Raw genomic sequence first — 18,700 nt, 5'->3', positions numbered from 1 at the left:
AAGCCAGCAAGGCAAGAAGATTGCACTATGTTTACCATAAGCTACTAACAATACAGGAAAATGTCCAGATTCAATTTATGTCAAAATATTTTATAAAATTCTTCACATATTATAAAAATAGTATATACTCTTTTTAGAAAATGCTAAAAGTGTAGAAAGCAAAAAGTTAGAGGAAAAAATTGACCTCCAGTCAAACCCCCAAAGACAATCCTTGTTCAGACCCATGGTAGAAATATTTTCAATTATAAGGCTTCAAACAAAGTGGTTTTTTGCATCAGTAAGAAAATTCAACAAACTATAACAATGTCTGCTGAAAAACAGACTTTACTGTAAATTTCAGTGTAATGATTTTAAGAAATATTTTCTGCACACATTCTTCTAAGGCAGGTCTGTTTTGTTTGTGACTGGTTTATAAATGTCATTGCTTTTTAGAGTGAACAGCCCAATAAAAGAGAGTTTATGAGTTACAGACCTTGAAAAGTGAGTAAAACAATATAATCACTAAACAACTGCCTTTATCTTGCCACACGATGAAGCAATTAGGAAAAGGATTAATTAGTACTCTGCATTCTTGCAGCTTCATTTGCTCCAAGACTTTTATTTTTTTTGGGGGGGGGGGCGCTCCAAGACTTTTAAATAGACATTCAGTAACCACTATCAAGAGAGAGCACTTGTAATTCAAGAACAGGAAATAGCACTGAGTTTTCCTCAGAAATCATCATGTACTAAACAATTTTTTAAGAAAGGAAAAAATACATATATATTTCTAGAAAAAACTCACACTTCTCTTCCTACCCTCAAATAAACTGATTACAGCTTTTATTTCTAAAAAGAAAAAGCATCTATTCTATAAAAATGTTCATTCGTCAATAATAATGTGACAAAATCGATGGAACACAGACCACAGGCAAGGTAGAGGTTATCAGCTGGCTCTAACATCACACAATCCTGCTCTGGAATCCCGGGCCTGCTCTGTCCCTCTAAGGGCAAACCAACAGATACGGTCCTGGTCCCCATTTTAGTAGGGAAGACAGACCATTAATCAATAAAGAAATCGGAAAAAAATAAAGTGCTGAGAAGTATCAGGAATTAATTCAAGTGCCAGGAAAGACGTCTCTGAAGAGTAATAATTCTGAGATATGAAGATCAGAGGGAACGAGCTTGGAGTGTTCTAGGAACTGAAAGAAGGCCCATGAGGCCAGAGCTGGGTGGGTGAGGGAAACATTAGTGCAAGACAGGGTCAGAGAAGTCATGGGGCTGAGTCATGCAGAGTTTTTATAGCCCAGGATTAAAGGGCTGATTTTATTGCAAGTGTGATCAGAAGCCACTGGAGGATAAGACTGATGACTAATAAGAACCTGCAGAATAAACAAACAAACAAACAAAAGAACTAATGCTAAACTTTCTTTGGGTTATTTGTACGGAAATATGTTAATATAAATGTTCCAGACATTACATGAAATTTCTAAAAATCTTATATGTTCTGGTATAATGTTATAAGGCATAATTCTAGTTATTACTTGAAAATGTGTATCTCAGAAATAACTAAATATCCTTCTCAATTGCATTATTATGAACTTTCATCAAATCCTTAACCGTGGTCATTTTTAAGTCTTTTGTCATTTACAGACAGTTCTGGGTGTACTCTGATGCTTTTGCAAAAATGTTCCTATAAAAGGGTTTCATCGTCAAGAAATTCAAGGAAAAGACTCTGACAAGCACAGGTTTCTGGTAACTGACTATACTGCTGAACTGAATGAATAAGCATTTTCCGAACTCCAATGGAAAACTGATGAACTCATAAACGTGCTAACAAAAGATCAAGATGAAAAAAGATTAATTACATGGGACTGAGTGAACTGATGAGGATGATGATAATTTTTGTGACTTTCTATTTGAACAAAAAAAAAAAATCCCACAAGGACTCAGAGGCAAAAAATATACAAATCAATTCTCACTGCAAAGTAAAGGAGCTGTTACAGTGGAGGATTACTGGCCTGAATGTCAATATTATGACATAGTATGAGAGTGTTTCGTGTTTCGTAATTGCAATCATTGTTGCTTTTGTTGTGTTCATCCATTTACAATGCTTGGTGTCAGTTTATTTATCTCTTGTAAAAATAAAATACAGTGTGTGTGTGTGTGTGTGTGTGTGTGTGAAAAAAAGCCACTGCAGGAGTTAAAGGTTAGCATGATTTTGTTTGTGTTTGTAAGAGAGGACTGTGCCTTCTGTAAGAGGAATATAGAAAGCAGACAGATCAGTTAGGCTGCTGTGTGTGACTTCTCTGAACCTTGGGTTTTATTACCTAACAGGGATAATTCAAAAGGGTTATTGAGAGTGTCAAATGAGGTAATGCATGTAGAGCTCTTAGCAGAATGTCTGGTATACAATAAACAGGCAATAAACGGTAACCTGAGAATGGTGATCAGGTGGGAGTTGATTTTTACTATTTCATGGACCGGCTGGTACAGCAGCCACCACGTTCCCTACCTGCAGTTTCCTCTCTCATGAACCACCAATGGAGCAGAACATTCACCTCACTCCCAACCTTTACCCAGAAAACCTGCCATACTCACATGTATCTATTTCCATCTGCACCCCTTCCCCTGTCCCCTCTGACAGAACTCCCAGAGTCTTAAACCTGATGCACCACTTTGAAGGTGCCAACCTGTGGTTTGCAGTGCATTAACTTCCGATCGGTCATCTTCTTCCTACGAACAACCTAAGACTCTTCTGGGACATTTTGAACATCTCAGTAAACAATGACACTATAAAAGAGTAATGCACTTTCTTTTTATACACATTTTTTCCATCTTCTCATCAGAGGAAAAGTCAACACCATAGGGGAGAAACCAACAAAGTACAGGATTAAATGAAGTGACTAGTCACAGGATGGACTCCAGACACCTGGGGGCCCGCACCATCCTGCTGAACCTAAGGACCGGGCCTCTGATGGCCTGAAGGGAAACTTCACGTGAGGTCTTTCCCTCACTGGCAATCACTGAGAGGCACTAAAGCTGGTCCAGAGGAGTTTCCTGAAGGAATCCCACAGGGTAAAAATTCTGAGGAGATGGCAGGGAGGTGGAGGACAAAGTGTGAGTGGTATTAACCAACCTCCAGGACCCCCTCCTTCCTCCTATTCGTGAGCTGCCTGGTCCAGAGGCAAAGTACCTCAGACACCTGGGCCACTGGATCTGCCTGGGTCCCTGCCCTGACTCTTGGGAACCTTGAAGGGTCCACTGATAGATGTATCCCTATCCTAGATGGTAGCCCCAGTTTTGGGGGTGCTCTGACCACTCATTTCTACAATGATACAGATCACATGGTATCAGATTCTTTTCCGCCATCTGCAGACCTCTTCGTTTCTTAACAGAGGCACAACTTGGGAGTACGACTGTCTGGGTTTGAATCCTGGCTCTGAAACTTAAACTCACGAGCTCTAAGGCATTGGTGGCATTACCTGCCTGTGACAGCCTCACCTGAAAAAGGAGCTATAATAGAACCTGTCTCACAGGGTCACCCTGAGAAGTAAAGCCATTGCCATATAAGCATTTGTTCAGGACAACAACCCTGCTCAATACTCTGTAATAATCTAAATGGGAAAAGAACCTGAGAAAGAAAAGATACACGTATATATATAATTGAATCGCTTTGCGGTACACCTGAAACTGACACAACGTTGTTAATCAACGATACGCCACTGTAAAGTAAAAACTCTTTAAAAAATAAAGGGAGACGCAAAATGCAAATCAACAACAACAACAGACAGACAAGTATACAACACCGCCCCTCAAAAAAAAAAGTATTAGGGTAAGGGTAAACAGAAATAACATGAAGGGAGGAGGTGTATGAAAGGGAAAGAATGATAATATTTTAAGCCAGACAGAATAAATACCTTTAAGACTTTCCCATTTTTTTAAATCTCCCCCCCTCATATGTAATTAAATGGGTCTCCTTTCCTCAATAAAGCAATGGATTTCTGCTTGCTCCAGAGAAAGAGGGAGGGAGGAGTGTGAAGATAATCGCCTGAAACTAGAAAAGCCTGACAAAATTAGTTGTCAGTCTGTGGGTCTAAGAATTTGTTTTGTTACTTTTCTTCAGTTTTCAACCGCTGAACAAGCGTCAAATAAGACCGCTCTGAGGAATGGTTATAAAAACATTCCTGGAGCTCAGGAAGTACTTGTAACTGAACGACACTGATTAGGATATTTTACTCTACTTAGGTCAGCGATTATACTCCATCTGACTCACCTTCCCGGCATCTTCTAGTTCTTTCTTATCTTTCAGTACTTGTCCAGACAGCATTTTCATTTCAATAACTCCTGCTACTGCAATGATGGGTACAATTGCTAACAGTAAAAGTGTTAACTGCCAGCCATAGATTAAGGATATAACAATGCCTGTCCCAAGATTTGCTATATTCTGGGTAAGTACAGCAAGCCTGGAACCTATAGCCTGCAAAACAAACAAACAAAACACTGTCAGAGAGACACTTTCATATTATCTTTAAAATCCATGCTTATATATTTTTTTAAGGATTATGATAATCCAGCTTCGTGAAAATCTCATCTCCTCGGTTATGAAATAAAAAGTAAAGGTTTACTTGTAAGTCTATTTGGTTTCTAAAATGCGGATCTCCACAACTCCAGAATAAATACTAAAAGTAGCTCAATCATTCAGAGTTCAATTACATATTTCTCTCTCATCTGATTTTTTAATACCAAGAAAATTTTCATTAAACAATGACACCATGATCCCTAATGCAAGCTCTGCAAATTAGCAGGATAAAACAGTCTGACAGTTATATTCAACTGGGACTGTTGGAAATTTGCAGTGTTAGATAGATACATAACTACCCATAACTTAAGCCTAGTATTTGTCATTGAGGGTATACAAACACTGGGTTGGCTAAAAAGTTCGTTCAGCTTTAAGTAAAAATAAAAAACATTTTTCATTTTCACGAAGAACTTTATTGAACAATGTATTCACTAACTGAACGAACTTTTTGGCCAACCCAACATCTCTTGGCCTATTTCAGATGCTTATACTGTTTAGAAAAAATACACAGAGCTGGGCTTCCCTGGTGGCGCAGTGGTTGAGAGTCCGCCTGCGGATGCAGGGGACGCGGGTTCGTGCCCCGGTCTGGGAAGATCCCACATGCCACGGAGAGGCTGGGCCCGTGAGCCACGACCGCTGAGCCTGCGCGTCTGGAGCCTGTGCTCCGCAACGGGAGAGGCCACAGCGGTGAGAGGCCCGCATACCACAAAAAAAAAAAAACCCACAGAGCTGAAAGTTATGGAATTTAAATTTAGAATATTAAGCAGGCATCAGAGCCTTCAGCTTATATGCCAGAGGGAGCCTGAAGCATGATTTTCAGGAGCATGCAGTTATTTCCAACTCAAAAGCCAGAAGTCGAAACATAAAGTCAATTCACTCCACTACTCTACACTCCTCTCCTTTACCCTGGAAACACCCCATGCCCTCAAGCCTTTCCGAATTCCCGCCCTGGTCCCTGGATCTGCTTTTCTGGAAATGGCCCATGTTTTTTCCACTCCCCAAATGTCCTCTGCCTGACGGGGGGCCAGTCTCAGGGAAAGATCATGATGGAGTACAGTCTAGAACGGTCACTGCCACCTCTATGACTGTGGACAAATTCTCTCCAACCCCAAAATGAGCAGGTACATTGATTAATAACTAAAGCTTCTGTCAGCTCTGAATTTTTAGGACAGAATTCTTTACAAGCCCCGTGTCTCAATATCGACCTTCTGAAATCATTCAACACCTATGTTGATATAAACACCAAACCAGTAATTACGGGAAAATGCTGTTAAAGTAAACTACCAGTAACTCTACACATTAAATTCTATACCAGGGAACTGCACCAGGGCTGAAAGAAACAGCATAAATAACAGAGCATTTATTTTTATTTGATGCAGTCACTGAGCTTATGATAAAGGGATGCTTAGCCAAACTTGGTGTAAGTCAAAGAGTAGAGCGGCCTTCAAAGCCAGCTCTCTGTATTTGCACATTTTCAATCTCAGAGTCAAAGATTCCAACCTGGAGTAAATCTGTGGCACAGGGATCGTCGAGACTGTTCCTGTGCTCCGTATGTACAATTCCTACTCAGAATTCATTTCCCACAGCACCTGAGAGAAGCATTCAGAACATTCCCCAAGTTCACAGCAGATGAATTACTCCAATACCTAAAGTTTCACAGATATGAATGTTCACCTGTGGATGGTAGCCAAGGCCACAGAAATAAGTAAAATGTATTACAGATGACAAATTCTTCTTTAGTGTACATGAAAGATGATCTAAAAGACCTAGAACCTTAAGCTGGAAGGAAAGTAAGCCCCTTGGCTTAATGTGATTTAATGCTTCCAGGGACATTGCACTGGTTACCAATCTTTAAAGACTGACACTCACTGTCCCATCATCTATTCCTCACACAGAGAAGATGTCTCTAGGACGCTCCACGGGAGAGCATGGATTATTAGTAGTAGCCAAGTCATTTTCATTTTGAAAGTAAGAATGAGAGTAGGTAATACTCCAAAACCAGAGTCCAAGAGTGAAGCAAGGTAAGACAAAACGCTTTAATACCTGAAACCCACTAAGAGTCTCCTCACAGTGTCTTTATCCCACTGTGCTATCACATACTTGTAACACTTGCTCTCCCACTCATTTTTCTCCCCATCTTTCCCTGTTTTCCCCTCTCTGGCTATTTATTTCCTCCTCAAAGCACCATCGTATGGCTTAAAGTCCAATTTTAATATATGTGTGCTTACTGGAGGAAAAAGAAGCCTACTTCCTGCAACTCCTTTTAAAATTAAGAACGTTTAACTTCATCGTTCCCTCAAATACCTTCTCCCAGGGGGGGAAAACATTTTTTTTTTTAATACATAGCTGCTTTTGACTTCTATATGGCTCTCATTTGCTTTTTTCTCAGAATTCTAATCCTTACAGGAAAATTAAATTTAAAAGCCCACAATTTCATAAGCGAAGTATTTAAATATAGTTTCTTCTGATTTACGGTTAGCAGAATTAAACTACTTGCTCAAAAATACAACAGAGAAAATGTTTCATTGATGGTGAAATATGAAAAAAATTTAACTTAGATAAGCATCATCACTAACTATATACACAAAGACTTGAGTTCACCCTGTTTTACGTGGCAATGATCTTTGACAGGACTGCTTGGCTTAGATATTTATATACATAAAAATTACACTACGAAACAGATACACACACACGTGAATATGTATATATGTGTGTGGATATATATGTATAAATGTATATACATACACACATGTATCCACTATCATAAACAGGTCAGCTGGTGCCATAAAGGGGATTCACCTGTCCTCTCTCAGCCAATTTGTGATAACAGCTATACTGGGCTTTCCTGGTTCCAATGATGCTCCCCAATCTGATTGCCTCCTCTTCCCTGGTCTCTTTTTTAGCCACTTTTACATTCTGGAGAACAGTTCTGACTCAGAGTGGCTGGCTCATACAAGGTATGCAGGTGTCATCCGTGCTACTGGGGCCATGAAAGTGGGAGTTGGAGGAAACAAGCGAGAAGCAGACACCTGACCCAGATAGGCAATTAAGCAGAATGGAGTCCCTGGATGTGGCCGAGGGCCTCACAAACAACACTGCAGAGGGGAAGGACTGAGCACTAATTCTACAAACACAGGAAAGACATGACTTAGAGGAATTATGAAGGCCTGACCGCCAGTGCACAGTGTCCAGACAGCATCCGCTCAGGGTTTGGCTGCAAGGGGCTGAATTAGTGTGTTTCCTCCAGGACGTGTCCCCCTGTGCTAAATGGGATGTGGGATGTGTGTGTCGGTGAAACCACATGAGCGTACACGACAAGGTCTATGTGAAAGGGATACTAAAGTTATGGCAGCAAAGTTTAGCTAGGGAATTCATGACTGAGGAAATTTCAGGACACAATTTGTCCCCGGTGATCACCATCCCCAGGAAAGGCTCTCCCAGGGAGCTAGCCGAATGGATTAATCCCAAGCTTGTTGATTCTTATGCTAATTTAAATAAAAAATAAAAGAGTAATACTTTACATCCTCCTCCACCTACCAACCCATTTCTCTGCCCCATTTACCAGAAAATCCTGTAATGATTTGTCCAACTGTGTCCTAACCCTCTTTCCATCTTTCACGTAATCCCATTCCCATCAGGCTTTTGCTCCCATCGCACCCCTGAAACAGTTCTTGTTCGAACCATAAGCACCTCTGGGTGGATACAGTGTTGTACAATGTTTGCTCGTCTTACAAGCTTATCAGCAGTATTTGAGATCCTAGACTGCTCCCTCCTTAAAATGCTCTCTTCATGTTGTTCTTGGACACTGCCCTTCTCCCTCACTGGCCACTTATGCTTGCTCTTCTTTGCTGGGTCATCTCATAGCCCTGAGCTCAGGGCCCAGACCTTGCCATCTTCTCTATCCTCCCACGCTTCCTTGGCTATCTCGTCCTCCCTCATGGCTTTAAACGCTATTCATGTGCTGAAAAATCTCCAGATGTGTTTTTCCAGACCAGACTTCTCTGCTAACCTCCAGACTTGCAAATCCATCTGCTGTCTGGACATCTCCCCTTGGATGTCTACTGTGGGCATCTCAAACTCAACACGTCCCAGACACAACTCTCTCAACAGGCTTCCCAGTTTCATTAAAAAGCAACTCCATTTCTTCAGTTGTGCAGGTCCAAAATTGTGGAGTCATATTTAAATCCCTTTTCTCTAATATCTCATACCACATTCAGCTGGCCAACAAATTCCGTTGGCTGTACCTTCAAACTATATCCAGAATCTGATTTCTTGTTATCACTTTCACTATGACTCTCCTAGTCTAAAACACTATCTTCCCTCCCCCTGGATGATTGCAATAGACTCCCTGCCTCTCCCTGACCCCTTCAGCCTATTCACACAGCAGCCTTTAAAAATTTCAGATCATGGGGCTTCCCTGGTGGCGCAGTGGTTGAGAGTCCACCTGCCGATGCAGGGGACACGGGTTCGTGCCCCGGTCCGGGAAGATCCCACATGCCGCGGAGCGGATGGGCCCGTGAGCCATGGCCGCTGAGCCTGTGCGTCCAGAGCCTGTGCTCCGCAACAGGAGAGGCCACAACAGTGAGAGGCCCGCGTACCGCAAAAAAAAAAAACAAACTTTCAGATCATGTCCCTCCTATATTCAAAACCCTACAATGGTTTCTCATATAATTTCAGATATGATGCTGATCTCAAGTCTTAAATGACTTTCCCTTTCACTCATTTTATTCCAGCCACACTATCCTCCTTGCTGTTTGGGGAACAGTTGTAGAAATAAACGCTCCAACCTCAGGGCCTTTGCACTTGCTGATCCTTCAGAATGTGCCACCCTAGACATCTATAGGGCCGGCATCTTTCCCTCCTTCATGCCTCTTGAATATGTTGCCGCATCATCGAGATTGCGGCCTTCCTTCCCTGACAACCAGCAAGCCCCTACCACCATATCCTGCTGCCATTTTCTTCCACAGCTCTTATGACAATCTGACATCCCATAAGGGCTCAGGAAGGCCATGGCTGTTGTCTCTTTTAGGAAGTTCCAAGTTATTTCAGGCAGTGTACGTTCTGTTCTGTTAGATTCTGCACAGCTTGAGCTAAACCTCAATTTCTGTTGATTTGTTTGCTTTAAGTATTAAAGCAACAATGCTCACAGTTTATATTGAGATTTTATAACTGTATCTGCTTCCACATTCATAACCTAATTTATTTTTACAGAAGCCCCATATATTAGTTATAAGAAATGTAATCATAGTACTCTTACAGAAAGATTAAAAGCTAAAGATTGCTAAGGTTCAAGGGAGGGAAAGACATGGCAGAGATCACATGCTTTTTTCCCCCCAAATTCCACATCATCCTGTAGATTTTTGTCATAAACAGTTGTAGTTAAAGGATAAGTTGTCACTTTATCCACAAATCAAAATCTGCTGGTTCAACAGTTTCTGGTTATATCCCTTAAAGAGATTCACATAGTAGCAGACTTTAAGTTTTATAGTCTGAGCAAGTTGTTCCTTCTACCTTTGTTTCAATTTTTTCATGCTCTTTGCATCTCTTTCAATCTTTTTTTTTTTCACATCTTTATTGGAGTATAAATGCTTTGCAATGTTGTGTTAGTTCCTGCTGTACAACAAACTGAATCAGCTATACATATACATATATCCCCATATCCCCTCCCTCTTGCGTCTTCCTCCCACCCTCCCTATCCCACCCCTCTAGGTGGTCACAAAGCACCGAGCTGATCTCCCTGTGCTATGCGGCTGCTTCCCACTAGCTATCTATTTTACATTTGGTAGTGTATATATGTCCATGCCACTCTCTCACTTCGTCCCAGCTTACCGTTCCCCCTCCCCAACCCCCAGGCCCTCAAGTCCGTTCTCTACGTCTGCGTCTTTATGCCTGCCCTGCCACTAGGTTCATCAGTACCGCTTTTTTAAATTTCATATATATGCGTTAGCATATGGAATTTGATTTTCTCTTTCTGACTTATTTCAAATCTGTATGGCAGACTCTAGGTCCATCCACCTCACTACAAATAACTCAATTTTGTTCCTTTTAATGGTTGAGTAATATTCCATTGTATATATGTGCCACATCTGCTTTATCCATTCATCTGTTCTTTCAATGTTTTTAAGATTTTCTTTGCTCCCCTCTGAACTTTAGTGCCCCTTAACTTTCTTACAGCAACTACACACATTCTTTTTTTCAGTAGCTATTATAATTTTCTGGGGATTAGCAAAGCATTAACGCAGACTGAACCTTCATGATATGATGATAAACACTTCCTTTTCTAAATAATTATCCTTCCACATGTATTTTGTTAATAGCACAAATAAGATGGCAAATAACAAAACAAAGCTTACAAGCTGTCTATACACTATACAGTACATGATATTTAAAGAGTTAACATTTTTTGCCATAAGGCACTTGATATATTGCATAGGTTAAAGTTTGAACATTTTCTTAATGATGAGAATTAACTGTAGGGAGAAAATTAATTTCACGCTGAAATTCAAAATGGCCCATTAGGATAATCACAGCAGAAAGGAGGCAGTCAGTACCCCTTGAACTTGAGCAGCATCACTGGCAAGCCTGGTCGTCAAGGCTCCTGTGGTGTTTTTAGGGTCGTCAAACCAGCTCACATCCTGTGATACAGAAAATGATGGGCAGTGACAGGGTCAGGTTTATTTATCACTTATCCTCCTACATTAAGCAGTCAGGATTTGATACTGAATAGACAAGAAAGGGACTTAAGAGACAAAGTCATAAATAGACCATTTCATTTGTCAAATCAACTTTTTGAGTGTCTACTTTGTTCCAAACATAATTTTTAAGTGTTGGATCTATTCAACAGTGAACAAGAAAGACAAAGTCGCTGATTTCATGAAGCCCAGATTCTAGTGATGGAAACCACAGATAAAAATATACCATGCCAGGTGATAATAAATGATAGGAAGAAAAATAGACTGGGGTAGGAAGGAAAAAAAAGTGAGGAAAGGCACTATTTTATAGATTGGGAAGGGGAGAGAGAAGTCCTCTCTCAGGTTGACGTTTGAGCAGAGACTTGAATGAAGAGAAGGATGAGAATATCTGAGACAAGGAAGAGAGAGCATGTGCAAAGGCCCCGAGGAAAAGGCATATTTGATCTGTTCACATACAAGCAAGAAAGCTGTAAGGGCTGCCACCAGTCTTTTTTTGTTTGTTTGTTTTTTGCGGTACGCGGGCCTCTCACTGCTGCGGCCTCTCCCGTTGCGGAGCACAGGCTCCGGATGCGCAGGCTCTGCGGCCATGGCTCACGGGCCCAGCCGCTCCACGGCATGTGAGATCTTCCCGGACCGGGGCACAAACCCGTGTCCCCTGCATCGGCAGGCGGACTCTCAACCACTGCGCCACCAGGGAAGCCCTGCCACCAGTCTTAAAAGCACCTCTGTGGGAATGTGTAAAGCCAGCTCTTCCTCTGGACAGACTTCTGTTCTCACTGGGCTCTCCCACTCCTCTCATACCCGCATGCAATGAACCAATGGGTATAGAGTAGACTGTGTATGGGAGAGGGGGCAAAACTACAGGAGATGAGGTCTGAGAGGTAGTGGGGACCACATCGTGTGTGACCTTATAGGTAACTGTGAAGATTCCAGATTTGGGGACTTCCCTAGCAGTCCAGTGGTTAGGACTCCACACTTTCACTGCGAAGGGCCCGGATTCAATCCCTGGTCAGGGAACTAAGATCCCATAAGCTACACGGCACGGATAGTAAAAAAGAAAATAAAGAGTCCAGGGACTTCCCTGGTGGTCCAGTGGTTAAGAATCGGTCTTGCAATGCAGGGGATGCCAGTTCGATCCCTGGTCAGGGAACTGAGATCCCACATGCTGCAGGACAACTAAGCCTGTGCTGCAACTAATGGGCCTGGGTACTCTAGCGCCCGTGCACCGCAACTAATACCTGATACAGCAAATAAATAAATAAACATTAAAAAAAAAAAAAGAGTCCAGATTTTACCCTCACCAATATGGGTAGCTTTCAGCAGGTATGGGGCAGAGGGATGTGATTTGACTTTTTATCTTAGAAGAATGATTCTGGCTCTCGGGTGATGAACCCACTGGACTGGGATAAGGATGGAGGCAGCGGGACCAGTTAGGAGGCTGTTGTAATATTAAACAAACTAGAGTCGAGGACGACTCCAAGGTCATTAGCCTGCACAACGGGTAGAACGGAGGCGCCATTTACTGATATGGGGGAGGACCAGGAAAGGAGCAAGCCTTGTGGGGAGGGGAGAGTCAGAAGTTCAATTCTGGAAATATTAGGTATGGAATGCTTAATAGACATTCACACAGAGAAGTCAAATAAACAGATAACTGTGGTTCAGGGCAGAATAAACCAATTGGGTTTAAAAAAAAAATCGACAAAAGAAATCTAGATTAAAATTTAGCATTCAGGGCTTCCCTGGTGGCGCAGTGGTTGAGAGTCCGCCTGCCGATGCAGGGCACACGGGTTCGTGCCCCGGTCCGGGAGGATCCCACATGCCGCAGAGCGGCTGGGCCCGTGAGCCATGGCCGCTAAGCCTGCGCGTCCGGAGCCTGTGCTCCGCAACAGGAGAGGCCACAACAGTGAGAGGCCCGCGTACCGCAAAAAAAAAAAAAAAAAAAATTTAGCATTCAACATAAAATAGGATTTTCTTTGGAAAACCACGTACACTTTTCAATACAAAAATACTCGAAAGACTGTGAGTTTGAAGTACCAGTTTATGTCTGTTACAAGAATAACTATGGTCCTAAGAAGTTACCTCAATGGGTGATTTGCAATTAAAGCAGTATCTATCATTTTCCCCAAAAATAATGAAGGAAATAACCACAGCATTATAATTTCTTATAGTATGTATCCGTTTGCTTTTAAAAATTGTTCAGTGCTTAAGTGCCTCCCCCACTGAAATGTAACTTCCGTGTACTAGGTACCATTCTGATGTGAAGGCCTTACAATACCTAGTATTATGCCTTGTCAGCAGAAGGCCCTTAATGCGTGATGGCTGGACTTAATAATGTATGGAGAGGGCATTACACAAATCATCAGCTCAGCTTCCAAAGAATAATGGACCTAGGAGTTGACCTGGGGGCTGTAGGGGCAATGGGGCATTTAGCCCTGGACCAAAGTCTTGAGTCTAAATCAAATGTCACTTACAAATATGGTTTGACCGAAAATTCTAACACAGGGCCCTCGACCAAACAGTGCTCTTTCACTCGATGGATTCAGTCCTGGCTCTGTCAGTCACAAGCTAGCAATCCCCATAAATATGTCTTCTTTTTAAGTGGCAGGGGTAGGAGTAGGAAAGGACTGAAGAACGAAAGACAGCTGCGAAAATGTGAATGTCATCGAGAAATCAACACAGCCAAGTGGTGTTCCTCAGCCAGGGTTCAAGTACGCCCAGCATATCCGGGGCATCCAGATGGAGCATCATAGTATTAGTGAGTTTAAAATGGAAAGTTACAAAGTCACAGACAAAATTTGCATGATTGTTAAAGAAACTTTCCCCTTTGAACTGGGCTGCTCTGGGTTGCATGTCCAGAATCCCCTTCCCCCTTTCCCCAGAAAAACATTCACATCTGTCTGTTGTTAGGTTTCTGAAGGTGTTAAGTGTGAGAGACATTCCATTAAATCATTATCAGCTAGCAACACTGCAGCTGGAATTAATCTACCAGTCTAGCTAGCCCCAGTGAAGAAACTGAGCAGCAGGGAGTGGGCCATGGGGATGACTTCTGATCTGTGGAAAGAAACGGTACAGGAGGCATTTCCTGGTGGGAAGAAACACAAGTATCCTGGGTTTCCCAGGGGAAAGACGGAAAGAAAGAGAGGAAAGGGATGAGAAGCATGGAAGATCGCTTCCACCTACTCTGCCTACAGCTGCTGAGACAGAGGCTGGAGGTGAATCTGCCCTGGAGACTCCCATTTGTCTCGCGGGGACCCCCCGTCCTTGCGCCCACCCAGAGGAGACCTCCCAGGGCAGGGCTCTGAGCCTGACCTGGTGGGCGGTTCAGCAGCATCTCTGATATGCGACTGAGGGAAGATCAATACAGGAGCTCTGAATGACCAGACGGCGCCCCACTGCTTCCCCGCAACATGGCACAGCGGGGCGTTTTGCATATCCCAGGCACAGCCCTCAACAGACATACCTGTCTCAGCATGGATCTGAAAACCATGTATCGGAGTCGCTTGGTGAGGATCTCTCCGGCCTTGCCAAACGTGTAGCCCTGTGAAGAGTAACATGCCCCAAGGGAAAAGACTTGTCAGAGACCCAGCCGCTGATGACACAACAGGAGGGGGACTTGGTGTCACCGCTAAAGCAGGACACCAGACAAAGTCAGAAAGCCCGATTTCAAGGCATGGCTCTCTTTCGGTGGCAGTGTACTATGGCGGGTAGCCGCACTGCTGGCAGAGCCGGGACAGCTGAAATCAACACTGCCGCTCCCCAGGTGGGCCCGTTGGGGATTTATTAGGACGTGGTTTCTCTGTCCCCCGTTCCCCCTCCCGCTTATTTCTCCCCGTGAAACAGGGTCTGTCACTCAGGAAGCTGGGGAGTTGTTCCCAAGGCAGAAGGCACTCTAAACCGGGGGTTTATATTACGTATCATCCAAACCAGAACATTTTTGAGCGTGAGAAGGGGGGATATATCATAAGTACACCAGGACCCGAGGTGCAACCTGGGAAGACAAGAATATACAGCCACCCCGGCCATAAAAGATACAGACAACAAAGATATCAAATTCTTAGTTTCCAAGTTAAAAAAAAAGAAAAAGCCAAAGTCTAGCAGCAAAATAGTTGGAAAGGAAGACTTACTGAGAGAGAATTTTCTGCACTGCCCTTCCCGTTTCCCCAAGGATAAAATCTGTGTCTGGGAGGAAAGAAGAGAGTTTGGGGAAAGAAGAAAGTAAGATGTGATTGTATGGCCATGCTGGGCCCTGTCTGGGGAGGAACGAGGACAGACGCTCATCCCAGTGAGTTTGGGGATACAGGACCAGAAGGAAGCATTGCTCCCATTTCTACCTGGAGCGCTGGGGAGTGGCGGTTTACGGATGAGGCTTGCCACACAATGGTCTGCAGAAAGCAGAGCGGAAATGGCTGGATGGTGTATCAGAAGAGGAGAAGCCCTAATAACAGCCTAGTGTGTTGGACATTACGGAGAGCGAGGGAAGAAACACGTGCAAAGAACACTCTTCCACGTGCTCCTGACCAAGGAAGACAGGTTGGACCATGTAACGGAAGGCCACCAGCCCCTCGGGTCACCAACATGAGGCAGGGGGGCAGGGGAGGTGCACAGACCACCACCCTCTGCCCAGTGCTGTGATGCTGCCTAATCCTTCTGCGAAAATAGACACCAATCCAGGGAGAAGGGGGAGAGGGAGAAACCCTGGATTAACTGAGTTGACGCCCGAAGTTATCAAAATGATTAGCTTTACTTGGAAATGACCAGACGAAGGTTTCTGCTATTAGACCGAATGAAATCTGAACTATCTTGCCCACTACAGGAATGTTACTGTTGCTATCTTGTTGAGAACTTTCATTAAGTACTTCACAAACATTGTAAGTCCTCAGGACAAACCTATAATCACCACTTTACAGAAGAAATGGAGGTTTAGAGAGGCTGGTAAATTGCCGGAGGCTACAGTTCTAAGGCGGCAGAGTTGGAATCTGAATCTTCGTCTAAAAGAATCTTAACCAGAATGAGAACCCAGAGCCTGGGATTTAACCCCACAGTCAGCTCCTTCCTTGCATTTCTAAATGAGGAGTTGGCATTCTAACATCACCATTAGGCACTGTGCCACCTCTGCACGTCTGAGGTCCTGGGATTCAGAGTCTTTTGTTTTCACCTCGGTTTGCCAAGCAAACCAGGCCCCAGTTTCTCTGAGCATCATTATGTTACAAAGATACCACTTGAACTGCCTTTGCTTCACCAATTCAAATCTCCAGTTCAAAGCCTACCTCCCTCCAAATTTCTTAACCAACTACACCCTCAGCAATCTCCACCTTCTCCCAAGTCCTATGGCATTAATAGTTGGTAAGGCAATCTCACATACAATTAGAGATCACATTTATTCCAGTATGATCAAATTCCCCAAAGAGACTTCAAGTACTCAGTAACAAGAGTCCAGAGCTTTGGACCTCCTATCATGTCCAGAAAAGTGTTCTGTCTGTTCAAAATAGGAATACATGCTTACACCATGTAAAATAAAGAGACCTATTGAGAGATCTATCTTAAAAAATTACATGTGACTAATCATTCATTCATTTAATAAGTGATTGTGTTTGCAACTGCCTCACACAGACCTAGGAACTTAGTCTTATCATCTCTTTTAATCATCAAGCATCAGCTACCATTATCCCCATTTTACAGATGAGGAAACTGAGGCTTACACAGTTTAAGTTACTTACTTGCCCAAGGACACAAAATTAGCAACTGGAGTAACTCATACTTGACCCTAGCCTAACACCAAAGCCCACACTGTCTTACCATGCTGAGCTTTTTAGAGCACTTGATTCCTTGCAATTTCACCTCAGCCAAATGATTTGCAACTTGTAAAACCTGACTCTTTACAAATGTTTCCTACAGTTTTTGTTTGAAGACTGACATTTTTCCATCATTAAAAGTGTTCCTTCTCCTTTAGCAAAAGATAAATGATAAACTCTTCAAACATTTTTTAAATCAGTGTAACTGGCTTATGTGGTTCTGGGTTTTGTTGTTGCTTTTAGAACACTGGAAGACATTTAAGTATTTAAACTGACAAGCAGTACTTATATCCAAACATATGTCCAAAGCTCCCCTAAATCCCATTTTTTAGAGCCTAGTGTCAGCAACAAATTGGCACTTGCCATCTACCTCTACAAGGATTAAATCATGAGCTGCTGCAGCTGCTGACCTTCAACACCCCCTGAAAGGAGCTCAGGGTGGAGAGCAGTAAGGAGGCACTCTGTGCTCTGGGAAAAACTGGCAGAACTGTTCTTCAGATAGATATTTTCAGGAGCCAATTTTATGAGCCCATTTCGTGTATCTCCTCATACCTAGAAAAGCACTAAAATCCTTCATGGTGACAACTGCTCCTCGTGACTAGCAGAAACCTGCAAAAAAATATGTGCTTGATTGCAATGTACTCCCCCTTCACCAAAATCATATATATATAGACCTTCCCCTCTCCCTCCTAGGAGCAGTTTCTCCAAGCTATCTGAGATGCTGTCTCCCTGGCTGCAGTCCTCAACTTGCCCCAAATAAAACTTAACACATGGGACTTCCATGGTGGTGCAGTGGTTAAGAATCTGCCTGCCAATGCAGGGGACACGGGTTCGAGCCCTGGTCCGGGAAGATGCCACATGCCACGGAGCAACTAAGCCTGTGCGCCCCGACTACTGAGCCTGTGCTCTAGAGCCCGGGAGCCACAACTACTGAGCGTGCGTGCTACAACTACTGAAGCCCGAGCACCTAGAGCCCGTGCTCCACAGCAAGAGAAGCCACCACAATGAGAAGCCCGCGCACCGCAACGAAGAGTAGCCCCTGCTCGACGCAACTAGAGAAAGCCCGCGTGCAGCAACAATGACCCAACGCAGCCAAAAAAAACTTAACTCGCAACTCTCACACTGTGCATCTTTTTAAGGCAACACCAGCTTTCATTTCCAATCACCAGATTAGATCAAATACTCTCTGCTCCCTCTGACTTCATTAACATTTCCAGTTGGGGGAGGAGAAGGTGGGAAGGAAGGAAGCAAGGGAGCCAGAGGAAGCAAAACATCTTTGTTTTAAAAATGTCAGAGCAAGTGGCTGCTAACAGCCCAGCAACTAGAGGAGCAATTCCACTAAAAAGCCAGTTATTACACAGATGTTTAATAAATTCCCCCCGTCGAACAATGGTACATTTCTCAAAGTGAAAATGTAGACACTTACCTGAAGGAAAAACGTAATAAAAGAAATAATTCCAAGGATTAGAAACAAGAGTGAAAACAAGTTACTATTCTGTCGTTTGGTTTCAGGATCGTCATCTCTGGTAAAAACCTGTCAAGAAAATATTTAAAGCGTTTTCAGTACCACTGAAGAAATCATTCAAAGTCTGACCCATTTTGCATCTAGCAGAGTATTCGGGGTCAAGGGAGCCTTAGTATGTGGAGGTCAGGCTGGC

The 18,700-nt window shown here is 43.1% G+C and overlaps 1 protein-coding gene across 1 annotated transcript in view; it reads right to left on the bottom strand.

The window, feature by feature from the left end:
* The window catches only part of ABCB1 (ATP binding cassette subfamily B member 1), a 106,213-nt gene that overhangs the window by 19,304 nt on the left and 68,209 nt on the right, over window positions 1–18,700 (bottom strand). Inside the window, exons 18-21 of the mRNA XM_024738489.1 lie at window positions 18,469–18,576; window positions 14,711–14,788; window positions 11,110–11,193; window positions 4,253–4,456 (exon numbers count right to left, since the gene is read on the bottom strand). Coding sequence (XP_024594257.1) covers window positions 4,253–4,456; window positions 11,110–11,193; window positions 14,711–14,788; window positions 18,469–18,576 — 474 coding nt within the window. The remainder of the gene's footprint in view (window positions 1–4,252; window positions 4,457–11,109; window positions 11,194–14,710; window positions 14,789–18,468; window positions 18,577–18,700) is intronic.

The sequence above is a fragment of the Neophocaena asiaeorientalis genome, unplaced genomic scaffold, assembly GCF_003031525.2.
Source record: "Neophocaena asiaeorientalis asiaeorientalis breed wild unplaced genomic scaffold, Neophocaena_asiaeorientalis_V1.1 scaffold89, whole genome shotgun sequence".
In the NCBI taxonomy this organism is placed as follows: domain Eukaryota; kingdom Metazoa; phylum Chordata; class Mammalia; order Artiodactyla; family Phocoenidae; genus Neophocaena; species Neophocaena asiaeorientalis.
The sequence above is the reverse complement of the archived record's forward strand: the minus strand, read 5'-3'. Positions and strand labels throughout refer to the sequence as shown.